The sequence below is a fragment of the Diadema antillarum genome, unplaced genomic scaffold (assembly GCF_040938485.1).
Source record: "Diadema antillarum isolate AM-2024a unplaced genomic scaffold, OU_Dant_1.0 seq00000604_RagTag, whole genome shotgun sequence".
Lineage (NCBI taxonomy): Eukaryota > Metazoa > Echinodermata > Echinoidea > Diadematoida > Diadematidae > Diadema > Diadema antillarum.
The window spans coordinates 1,871,153-1,884,398 of NW_027271532.1; the positions used below are offsets into that span (position 1 = coordinate 1,871,153).

A 13,246-nucleotide genomic window follows, 5' to 3' on the forward strand; every position below is an offset into this window, starting at 1 on the left:
TTCTTTTTTTCTTCCTTTCTTGTTTTTCTTTATTTTCTTTCTCTTATGCTGCACAATAGCTGTAGCAGCAGCCAGACAAAGCAGCTCTTCAAGGATAGCAACACGTTGAGCCTCTTCCTGGCAGAAATTTATTTCCATATACTGGAAATCCATCTTGAACGGTTGTCACAAGAGATCTGAATTCAGCAGAAGGTTTTACATTTTACGTTCGTTTAATGGGTCTAACTACACATAATCGCCTGGTACTTATCTACATGTAGGTCCAAGAACATTCACAAATTGTCGCAAAGGATTTGCAAACAGTTGCTAATATTTGCAAAACTGTCGCTAACATTTGCAAAATTGTCGCTAATATTTGCTAACATTCGCTAATAGTCGCCTCCTGTGTTTCGCAAACACTTTCGCAAACATTCGCTGAAGTGTTGCTAATTGTCGCTAAACATCGCTAAAAGTCGCTAACTGTCGCTAATGGCAGAAGCGAACTTTGATTTTTCACAAACATTCGTCAGAAAAGTTGGCGAATCTCAAATTCGCTACGTTCGCAAACGTTCGTGGCTCAGTGAGATACCAGCTTAAGCAGTCACAGTGAAAAGTGGAATGTTGTGAAGCATGTCATGAGTCTGATTCTTCCAAGTTAAGCACTTCGATGCTTTTGTGTGTGAATACAATAGACAGAACTTGGAGGGAAGAGATTCTTGACATCCTCTACAAAATTCCTCATTTCTCTTTGACCACTGAAGCAAATCGAATGGGATTTTCTGTAAGATGTGGGCAGTGAGTTATAGTTTCATACCCTGAATTTGTATTTGGATTGATTCACCATTTTTAAAGATATCATTGTGGAGGGTCCCGTTGTAATTTTTTTTGGACATACGGTATATGCCATATATTTAGCGAGTCTAATTTTTCACAAATCAGGACTTCCCATGGCCAGAGGGCCATTCAAGGTGGACATGATTCGATCATCACGTAGTAGCAACATTCTACTTAACCGACTTATTTGCGGTTCTACTGATTGATGAGTAGCCCAATGACATCAAATAAGTCTGCTGAAAAAAATAATACATTTTAGGGACAGTGTCATTACCTGGCACATTGAAGGCACCTTTCCATGGGACGCCAACTGTCTTCATCTGTTGAATGAGTGTGCATTCCGCCCCATCCAGTCTGTATACCTCCACTGTCAGTTGGGAGGTTGCCACAAAGAGATAATTGCCCGATGCAAACACAGCAAGTGGCTCATGGCTTGGACTCACAACAGTTTGTGACTTGAAGTGATGACAGGAAAGTACTTGCACCATGGTGGATTCTGACACTATCTCATTCAATTCTCTTCTTTCAGGGCCAAGGTCCTGCAGTCATTTGTGATTTACCTCTCATGTAGAAGAAAATCTAGAAATGAAACAAATAAAACACTTCATTATGAAACGTCTTGGGAATGCTGAAAGCAAGAACAAAAGCAAAACCGAATATCTAGACTCTGATGAAGGGTAGACTCTGCTTGAGTTTTTGTTTCTACTCTTCAGACATCTTTTTCAAAAGAAGTACCTCACTGATCTTTATTCTTAATCTCTCTGAGCAATTCATCTGTAGCAGGGTTCTGATACCTTAAAGGTGCATAGTCCCGGTAGTACAGAGCGCTGTTGATGATACTGCCGATCACCGTTAGCATTGATACGAAGATTGCCGAGCTAGGGTGAGTAGTCATCAAGAGTAAAACGAGTAGGTGTTGCTTGGTAACGTTGCCTTCGTTGTCTTCTCTGCGCATCACGGAGTCTGTAGTAATGCCAGGGTGCGTGCATATGTGCTTCTTATAATGACATCACAAAAGAAGTTTGCTAACGCTGTCATCCCCCTCAGCCGAATCATGGGCCAAACTGTGATCAGACCACTGACTACAGTGGATCGGACTTCTTCGGACTCGGGGAAGTGGGTCACAGCGTAAGCGCTAAAGAGGAGTCAATAGCGTAGGTCTCTTAACTCTATAGGAAACTTGCGCCGTGCGCCCGCGTATGCATTTGACTAAACCACCAGGACCATGTGCCTCTAACAGTAGGTCCTGAAGCTTTAATCTCTGTTCAAACTTCTGACAAGTACTGTATACGCTATATATTTCGCGGGGGTTTTATTTTCGCGAATTTCGCGAGTCGGGAGCTATTCGCGAAATTAACAACACGCGAAAATATTACCTTCCAAAATGAATCCCTTGCCTTGATGATACGAACATTTCAGTACTAGAATACCATGTCATGGCTTACCGAACAGACCATACTGGCTAAGCTTGTTTATGCATGTCCACGTCTACTTACGAATACTGTAGAGAGCCAATCCATTATCGCAAGGGGACCACTCGTCAGAAATCTAGCGCAATGGACTTAACCACTTAAAAAATGTTGAATTTTAACTTACTAGTTCGCAGAGTTTGGCAAGTCTTTTTCATGCAGTGTATAACTAGTATCATTCTTATATATGCTAGTAAGTTGAAAATTCACACTTTCTTTGTCACTTCATATTTTCTCTGGTCCCCCAATCGCGAATTTAACCACTCGCGAAAATGTGTGACAGCGGCAATTCGCGAAAATTTATGTACGCGAAAATTATAGCGTATACAGTATTGCCTCTAAAATTCAATCATATCACTTCCTGGATTTTCTTTTATTTCCTGTGAATCCATATGATAATTAAGTTATCTTTGTTATCTCTACCCTAAAGACACAATCATCTGGATACATTTGGCAACATTAGGCTAAACTGGAAGATCTAGGGATACGGGTACTCAAAGTTTGTTACTAATCAAATAATACAATATGACAAAAATACTTGACCATGTACAATTTTGTACAGTCAACACAGGAACTCTTCATCATTTTAATTTCTTGTGTCAGCACTCACTAGTTAGGGTACATCAAGGGCACATAAACATTTTTATCCCCATTCCACATTTGCCTTATAGAGTTATTGTCATTCACCTTCTAGACTATAGGTCTACAATTTATGTACCTTTTAGTTTTGGCTTTGTTTGGTTCATACTGGCATGGCACAATGGAAGATATTATCCCAACTTGGAAGTAAATTCATGTAATTGCCTTTTTATCAAAACAACCAAAAATTTTTCACATTTTTCTTCTACCAAGACAAATGACTTAAAGTGAAAACATAGTTCTGGTAAAGGGCTTGAGAACCCGTCTGGCACCATTTCATATTTGCTTGCAATATATCGAAAGAGTCTACAAAGAAACTTACCTGGCTGACACGATTTGCCGGGATGATGAGTTGTTTTGGAGTATTTTGAGAAAAATAATAGAAGTCTGAATACCGACTTTTATTGCAGAAGGATCCAGACTAACTCGGTCTCGGGGAAAACTCGACCCTATTTCAGACAATTTACACGCAGTTTGTGATCGCCATATTCTACTGCTACCTAACGAGGCTTAACTGAACAGACAGGAAAGTGCGTGCTAATCCTTTACAAAACAAATGGACAGCGCGCGGTCCTCAAGCCTATACGCACATCACCTCAGCTGCTGAGACGCGCAGTCTTTGAAATTTTTGTTGTTGTTTATCAAACGTCTTTGATTGTTTTTAGAGGTGCTTGATAGGCGCACACTAATTTTGCATGCGCACCAAAGAGGTTTTTGATGCGCGCGTTGTAACAACTCGGACCATTACTGCAAGTACTGCAAGTAGCCAGAACGCGAAGCGCTAGTTTATACAGGCCACTCCCATAGTACAACACTGTACAATCCAGAGGGACAACCAATACAACTCAGCCCGCCGTCATCAAAGCGAGGCCGAGTTATCCCCGAGTCAGAGTTTAGCCTGACCCCGTTCGGGTAAGTTCTGAGACTGAACCTTTTTGGTTAATATTTCGTATTTTCGTCGTTATCCATTGAATATCTTGTTATTACAGCCTTATTCCGAACATTTCCTAGGAATACGTTCACATTTGGGAGCGAAATTTGACAACTTTTGCAGGCGTACCAGAACTACGTTTTGGCTTTAATGAGGATCTCAATCGAACAATCTACCAGTATCTGGCAAAGCAGACTCTAAAAATTAAGCAGACTCTAAAAAGCACACTTTGAAAGAACTGAATCGCACTGCCATTCATTCTTTCCGAGGACAGAAAGGAGCTGGAATTCCTTGTCCTCGGAAATTGTTGCAGCACCATCTGTGACTGTTGGAGCATTCTGTAGCGTAACCGACTAACGGTTGATCACAGTGGGGACCTAGTCTTTGTTCTTCATACTTGTTATGTGCTTGTAAATAAACTGTATTATACCGGGTGTCCCCAAAAAAGCGGAACGGTGGATTTTCAGTATCTTGCGTTCTAAAAGTGATATATTTTTTGACATCATTAGAAAGAGCATCTTCCGCAGAAGACCATGACACCAAAATCATTAAATTTGGTTGAGCACTTTTTATTCTACGCCAATTTCTGTAAATACAGTCATTTTCAATTTTTTGCGACTTATGAGATAATAATTTGGGTGCGACACGCGTTCCATACAGTGAATTCTGTAAGCTCGTTGATCCATGTCAACAAAAGATAACGCTTTCATATTGGGAGCGCGCACACACACACACACACACACACACACACACACACTGTTTTTTTCCTGGCCCGTGCCCAATGTGAAAGCTGTATCTTTTGTTGACATGGATCACCGAGCTTACACAATATTCACCGTATGGATCGAGTGTCGCACTCAAATTATTATCTCATAAGTCGCAAAAATCCGGCGAAATTTGACAATGACTGCATTTTCAGAAATTGGCATAGAATAAAAAGTACTGAACCAAATTAAATGATTTTGGTATCATAGTCTTCTGCGGAAGATGCTCTTTCTAATGATGTCAAAAGATATATAACTTTTAGACCGCAAGGTACTGAAAATCCACTGTTCCGCTTTTTTTGGGACACCCGGTATGTAAATAACACAGTCTACAAGAATCTTCAGCTTTTGCAGGAAGCAGACTTAACCAGAAGAAGAAGAAGAAGAAGAAGGAGGAGGAGGAGGAGGAGGAGGGAGGAGCGAGGGGAGTAGGAGAGGTGCAAACACTTAGAGGACTAATTTACCCATAGCTCAGCTCAGCCATTTCTCGAATTCTCTTGGCTCTGACAGATGGACATATGTGACCCTGCATCATAAAATGCACAGAAAGTGGCCAGACATGAAATTTTAGTTAAGAGCATAATCTAAAAGAGCAGACTTTAAGCATTAAAATGATGCATAACTCAAATCAAATGGACTCTCCAAACCTATCCGAATATTGGAAAGAAAACACACACTCAGGAAAAGTGTGAACTGACAAAAGAGGCTCTGAAAAGCAGTGTCTATTCAAGCGCTAAATCTTTTAATACCAAGCCGCACTGGCTGTGCAACGAATGGGACAAAAAAAAACAGGATTTAAACCACCAGAGTAACAACAATGAAGGGATTATCACATTAAACTGAAATTAAGCGTGCCTTATTAACACATTCTGTTCATAATTGATATTAACTTTCAAAGCAGTAGCATCATCTTTCAAAACTTATTAGAGTTGAAAGTGAAGAGTGTGTACAAGGCTTTTAAAAAAATGAAGCGGGGACTCTAAAAACACACCTGATCACACTATTCTACCAAAAAATGTTCAAGATAAACTACTAAAAAACACACTTTCCTTCCCGTTTTATGATCCCAAATTTGATCATAATGTAGAAGAAGACTTGCTCTTTCAGAAAATATGAAAAAGTCAAGATCAGTTAGGTTGACCCATTTCACCTATTTTCAGTCTTCACACAAAATCAGTGTGTGCGACTTTTTGTTCGTTTTGTGGTGCACGGTCACATATAGACACTAGTATAGTCTATAGAGGTTCTAAGTGTTTAAGTGTTTCTAGTAGAGAAGACCAAATGTAAAATTATAGACCCTAATATTTCTGAACCTTCTGTGATCACTGCTGTATGTGACTATTCCGAAATTAGTTTACTTGGCTGCATAGCCTGTCATTGACATTGCTATTTTAACTTGCAGGGTTTTTGTTTTGTTTTGTTTTGTTTTTTTCACAGGCCTATTTCACGATTTTGCCCAGGCCTAATCCCTAGCTAGGCCTACACGTTACACATTAGGGTAGGCCTAACCGCACCAGCGACCCCAACCAACCCGTACCTGGTTACAGCGCCCCGCGCCAGGGTTAAACCGCACCAGTGACCCCAACCCCAGAGCTACAACTGTACCAAGTCTCATGCATTCTGCATGAGACTCAAGCATTTAGGGGTCATCTCTCAATCTCACGCATGACACCCATTTTTCTCACGCATCGGGCGAAGTGTGCACCTTTTGTCTTTCAAAATAAGTAAAAAACAGTCACTTAAGTATGCACCTGATCGCACCATTAAGAGCTAGAAATTGAAAAAGCTCCCTACCGTGGGAGGTCACGGGGGGGGGGGGGGGGGGGGGGGGGAACCCCTCCCACACCCTCGCTCGCGCGCACATTTGCATGCCGAGATGCCGAGTCATGAAAATCTCACTCATAAAATTTTTTTGAACTTGGCATCCCTGCAACCCATACCTGGTTACAGTGCCCAGCCCCGCGCCGGGTTAGGGTAGGCCTAACTGTAGTGTTAGCATCAAGGTCTGTGTATTAGCGAACCTTGACCGGACAAGTAGAATTGACTAAGTTGTTAGAAATAGACCTAGACCTAGTGACAGTGTCTATGTCTAATTCCGCGAAAAACTTCTCAGTTATAATAATGACATTTGCTGGGTCAGTTTTTCGCTTCTAAGAAGCGAAAAACTGACCCAGCAAATGCAGGGATACCAAGTTCAAAAAAATATTATGAGTGAGATTTTCATGACTCAGGCCCTAGGCATCTCGGCGAGCGAATGTGCGCACGAGCGAGGCGAGGGTGTGGGAGGGATTTTTCCCCCCTGTGGCTTCCCACGGAAGGGAGCTTTTTCAATTTTTAGCTCTTACTGGTGCGATCAGGTGCATACTTAAGTGACTATTTTTTACTTATTTTCAAAGACAAAAGGAAAATATACCTACAATTGCAACTAGATTCCTTTCAGCTACTATGGTCTATGCTCCTTATTACAGATACTAAGGCCCAAGCTGCAGTCAGTGCAGACTTCGCCCGATGCGTGAGAAAATGGGTGCCATGCGTGAGATGAGATCGTGAGACGGACCCTAAATGCTTGAGTCTCACACAGAATGCGTGAGACTTGGTAGCCGGTAGCTCTACAAATACATTATAAATGAGAAGTTTTTCGCGGAATTAGACATACTATTCCGGTCAATAGCGAACCAGTCTCGATATGTCACCTCGGCCTCGGGCTCTATGAACAGTCCCACGTGTAGACATTTGTGGGCTTTTTTAATGAGTGGGGACTAGGGCGATCAAAATCTGAAATCAACTGAATCAAACGCAAGATGTAGAACTACTGTTGACCAAAGAGTATCTGTAACTGTTAGTCGTAACTGTCGCTTTCCTGACTGAAGAAAACAAAATAATACAATTTAATTTATCAAAACTTACTCTAACTTGTCTAGACGGCTCTTCTCAGCTCATGACTTTCCCATGCATGTCCCTGCCCTCGATATACTGTGTGATTGCGCGTGTGTATGTGTCTGTTTGTGTGTGTTTTCTAATGGGGGGGGGGGGGGGGGGGGTGGTGATGAGGGGATGGCCATGGGGACGTACACATGGTGGGGAGTAAGTCTTTCGTTGCGGCCATGGGTTTTATTGGTTTTTGTCGAATTTACTTGTCGGTTCGCTATTTGTGGGTTTTTTTCACACGATATTGATTCTGAAAAGTTACGTGTTCACTTTATTTTACCGTCTCGTCATTGCATGACAAAGGAGTTTGTAGTGCAACTCTTGACTTTAATTGTTATGACGAGAAGGAAGTCGGGTGAAAAATAGTGATTATTTCGTAGTAGGAGGCGTTCGACAAAGTTCCTCATCAGATACATTCATACAATATACAAGGGAAAACACACAGGTGGATCAAGGGATTTCTAACCCACAGGACACGAAGGGTGGTGGTGAAAGGGGAAAAATCAGAATAGGTTGAAGTGGTTGGACTCACTCCGAAGGTGTATTGTTAGGCCTACCAGTCAACATATTCTATAATTTTTTGAAGTTCATTATGATTGACAAAATGGATTTGGTAATTTGCCAAACTCCACCTGCCGACTGTTTGCCGATGACTGCATTATACGTGACCGTACCGACCGGGAAAGGGGGGGGGGGGGGGGCATTTCATGAAGCATTTTGTCGGACAAAGTTGTCTGACCAACTTGCTCTCAGCCAATCAGATGCAAGGATTTCAGTAGCTTGTAACAGTTTGTCAGAAAAATATCCGACCCCCCGGGGGGCATTTCATGAAGGAACTTGTCGAATAAATATCTGACAAGTCTCTTCTATCCGACAAGTTTTGAGAAATTCTTTAGTCTGATTGGCTGATTTCTCTGAACTTGTCGGATATAATTGACTTGTCAGACATTATTTTTTTTATCCGACAAGTTCCTCCATGAAATGCCCCCATGTTTCGAGCGCAGAAGAGATTGTTATTACTAAAGCTGCAAAGAGATTATTACTACCATTCCCGGTCCCTACCAGGCACATTTCCCTGAATACGAATTATACTTCTCACTTTTCTTTTCTTTCTCTTCTTTTCTTTTTTGATAGAAACAACACATTACCGAAGGGGTACACGAGAATTCTCAATTTATAAGTCAGAAAATGCAAAAATATCCCCTCCCACACACGCTCCCCCTTCCCTGTACGGTATTCTTACTTATAGAAACAAAAAGTAGCGGTGAACCAATTCTCTGAATTTCAAGTCTCGGATACTCTTGATGGAAACCAAAACGACTATCTCACTAAGAGTGTACCCCATATTATAGACATCTCTATATTTCAGGTCTGAAAATGCAAAATCTCCTTTGTGTGGGGGAGGGCCCATCCCCCTCCTTTACCCTCTCCAGGCACATTTACCTGAATATGAATGTTTCTTACTTCTTTGATAGAAACAAAATTGAATATTAAATTTTACAGAAGGGGTGCATCGATCCCTGAATTTATAAGTCTGAAAATGCAAAAATATCCTCCCCACACCCTCCCATTACATTTGCCTGAATATACACGTTTCTAATTTTTGTTGTTGTTGTTGATACTATATATCGAATATTTCACCAAAGGGGTGAATCAGATCTCTGAATTTCAAGTCTGAAAATGTAAAGTATCTCCACATATGTGAGAGGGGGAATTCCCTAAAAGGGTGCACCAGATCCCCGAAGTTATTTGTCTGAAACTGCAAAAATATTCCACTCATGGTTGATGATGAGGTGTAGGTATTACCTTTCCCCTCGTTTTTTTTTTTGTTTTGTTTCTTTTTCATCTTTCTCGGACTGTCACGTCATCGAAGGGTGAGATTAAGGTCAGAATCCTGTGTGAGAGCATGGCCGGCGCCACGTTTTCAAAAGTAGGGGGGGGGGGGGAGCACTTCCGGGTTTTATGAGCTATAACAAGCAAAACAAAACAACAAACTAGAAATGTCGCTGTGGCGACTGGTATGCCTCCGCCATAATGCATGATTCTCCTAATAGGTCTATAGTACATGTGGACATTGTGTGATTACATTTTCACAAAATTGGCAAAATATTAAAATGACATATTTGTCACAAATGTATCGAATGTTCACCTTCCTTGACCTATGTTTATTTGGATGAATAGGAGAGCATGTATTTGGGGATTTAAGAACTTTAACTTCGACTTTGACCCTTTCATAAGTTTACACACTTGAGTAATATTCAAGGTATGGAGAAAAAGTGCAATTTCTGTATTGAACAGTAAATTGTTATCATTTTCATCTGGCCTTTGATTCATAAGAGAATCACTGTCAGGCAGAACACACATAAATATATACTAAGTTTAAAGATAACTTGTGCCACTTCCGAGATATGGAAAAAAAGTAAGTTCAGCACTTTCACTTGATCTTTGACCTTTTGACCTTTGACCGTCTTGGCAAAAAAAAAAAAAATCCCTGAGAATCTCTAGTGGGTTATGCATGCATACATCAAGTTTTAAAAAAATAATCCTGCTGGCATTGCATAAACATAAGGAAAATAGTAACATTTTGAAGTATTGCCCTTGACCTTTGACCCCTGACCTTTGACCCCATGAACCCCAAATTCCCTAAATAACCACTGCCAGTCAGTACATGCATATATACTTTGTTCCATAAAGATACCTTGAACAATTTCCAAGATACAGAGAAAAAAAAGTGAAATTTTAACATTTTACTTGACCTTTTGACCTTTGACCTTTTGACCTCATGACCCCAAACTTTCACCAGAGAATCTTAATTGCGTAATACATTTATACACTAAGTTTCAAGAAAATATCTTCAGGCATTGCATAGATATGGGGGAAATAGTGAAATTTTAAGCATTTGACCTTGACCTTTTGACCTTTGACCTTGAGCATGTGCAGCCAAAAGTTGATAGGCACAACTTCACCCCCTAATACACATACATGCCAAGTTTCATTAGGATACCTCAAAAGGTTTTGATAGTTACCCTGTCCACAAAATTCATTACGGACGGACGGAAGGACGGACGGAAGGACGGACGGACGGAAGGACGGACGGAAGGACGGACGGACGGACAACCCGAAAACATAATGCCTCCGGCACCACTTCGTGGCGGAGGCATAATTAGGCCTTTAGTTCCACTTCCGGGTTTTTTAGCTGGAATAAAAAAGGCATTACCGAGCTCAAAGGTTGCATTCTATTTTTCTTTCTAGTTCTACTTCCGGTGTAGAAAAAAAAGCGGGGGCCCAAAGTGGTGACACCGTATGTGTTCCTTTTCACGGATGCAAAAAAGTGCCCCCCCCCCGTTCCGCCGGCCCTGGAGAGAACACCATTATAATACTCTTCTTCTTCTTCTTCTTCTTCTTCTTCTTCTTCTTCTTCTTCATTATCATCATCATCTTCTTCTTCTTCTTCTTCTTCTACTTCTTCTTCTTCTTCTTCTTCTTCTTCTGATTAAGTCTGCCTCCCTCAATAGGCTGAAGATTCTTGTAGACTGTGCTATTTACATTACAATACAGTTTATTTACAGATATTTACAAGCACACTCATTGTCCTGCTCATAGAGTAAGTCATTCCATGGGTGACGCACAAGCCTTTCAGCCCTTTTCTCCATGCAGTATAGCTTTGAATTTTCTTACATGAACTGGTATTTTGTTTATAATATCTTAGAGCTGGTGCTTCCCCCCCCCCCCCCCGATGAGTTTTATCCCTCTTGAATAAGTTAGGCAAGTTCTCGTCAAGCACCGCGTTCCGTTTTCTCTTTCAGTTATCACCTGGTGATCTGGCTGGATCACGTACAGGGCTCACACCCATAAATATTTCCCCATATAGGGACGTGTGTTAAAAATCAAATTTCAAAAAATTCTGTAAAATAGCTGGGAGAAATGAGGTGTTTCAGCTTCACTAACCTGGATAAGTTAGATGTACCCTTTCATCCATCAAATTCTCAGGGTGGATATTTCAGTTCAAATTCTGTTCAGGGGTACGAAAAGCCAGACTACGAGTTCTTGTCACTCAAAAAGTCACCCATTTTCCGTGCACGTACCCAATGAAATATAGTCCCCTCAAATTCCACCAGAAAAGCTTTCATCTTCTAACCAAAATGCAATTTGTAGAGGAATTCATACTCAATATCTACAGCTATTCAGTTTTTTGCCAAACTGCATCATTGATTTTTAATTAATTTTTTCTTCATTTATTTTGGTATCTTTGGTACGAATTTGTGAAGGGGTTTCGGACATTCCATTGTATTTACGGGTGTGAGCCCTATAGTGAAGGTCATATTTCTCATTTGACTTTTAAACATCATAAATGTGTTTTTGATGATATTTGCACCTACATCATATGGGAAATTACACATTCTAGGGTTATAAAGCTTCTCAAAGGGACACTTTTGAAACTCACACCCTTTGAGGTTTTTTAAAAAAAATAAAAATGTAGTGTTGATCAGTTCTTCATAAGATGAATACCTAGATGCAGGCAGTAATCTTTGATTATGGGGGTGTCATCATCACATTATTGCCTACAAAATACTTGAAAAGACTTTGTTTGGTCAAACAGACTAACTTTATGAATTTTGACCTGTTCCAGTGGTAGCCAAACAAAGAAATACATTAAAATAACACAGTCATTCAAAGTTGTGTGATACTGATGACTGCTATGTACAAAGATCTATCTATACCACAACAACACAACAACATAATAAGAAAACAAATTATAGCCAAACAGAGTTGGGGGGGGGGGGTAGAAGAGAAGGGGGGTAGGAAGGGGAAGGGGGGGGGGAGGGAGGAAGAGATCTGACACAATACATCAACATAAACTAGCAGAGTTTTTATTATGGGATGAATACTTCCCATAGACTTGTGTGCATTGCATGCATCCTCTATAGGGCTCACACCCATAAATATTTCCCCATAGGGACGTGTGTTAAAAATCAAATTTCAAAAAATTCTGTAAAATAGCTGGGAGAAATGAGGTGTTTCAGCTTCACTAACCTGGATAAGTTAGATGTACCCTTTCATCCATCAAATTCTCAGGGTGGATATTTCAGTTCAAATTCTGTTCAGGGGTACGAAAAGCCAGACTACGAGTTCTTGTCACTCAAAAAGTCACCCATTTTCCGTGCACGTACCCAATGAAATATAGTCCCCTCAAATTCCACCAGAAAAGCTTTCATCTTCTAACCAAAATGCAATTTGTAGAGGAATTCATACTCAATATCTACAGCTATTCAGTTTTTTGCCAAACTGCATCATTGATTTTTAATTAATTCTTTTCTTCATTTATTTTGGTATCTTTGGTACGAATTTATGAAGGGGTTTCGGACATTCCATTGTATTTACGGGTGTAAGCCCTACAAAACAAGTTGCGACATTAGAAAAATTGCACTCACCTGTTCGCGCGTGCCACAAAACTGATGGTCAACATACTAGGTGTTTCAAAAAACATTTCCCACTTTTGATCATTAATAGCTCAAAAATTATTCATCCGATAAAACTGTCATTGATATAAACAATAGCTGAATAGTGTACAATTTGGTTGAAGGTAATTTGAATGTGAAAGCATAAATCAGTTTCATTAAATCTAAGATTGATTTTGAAGTAAGGTTTCAGATTTTGGTCAAATTTTAACCCTCTGTACAAAAATTGAACCTTGCACAGGA

At 40.4% G+C, this 13,246-nt stretch overlaps 1 protein-coding gene across 1 annotated transcript in view; it reads right to left on the reverse strand.

The window, feature by feature from the left end:
• LOC139735894 (BLOC-2 complex member HPS3-like) overlaps window positions 1–7,580 on the reverse strand; it is a 37,793-nt gene extending 30,213 nt beyond the window's left edge. Inside the window, exons 1-2 of the mRNA XM_071646648.1 lie at window positions 7,524–7,580; window positions 1,088–1,392 (exon numbers count right to left, since the gene is read on the reverse strand). Coding sequence (XP_071502749.1) covers window positions 1,088–1,301 — 214 coding nt within the window. The 5' untranslated portion in view covers window positions 1,302–1,392; window positions 7,524–7,580. The remainder of the gene's footprint in view (window positions 1–1,087; window positions 1,393–7,523) is intronic.
• Between the last annotated feature and the right edge of the window lie 5,666 nt (window positions 7,581–13,246).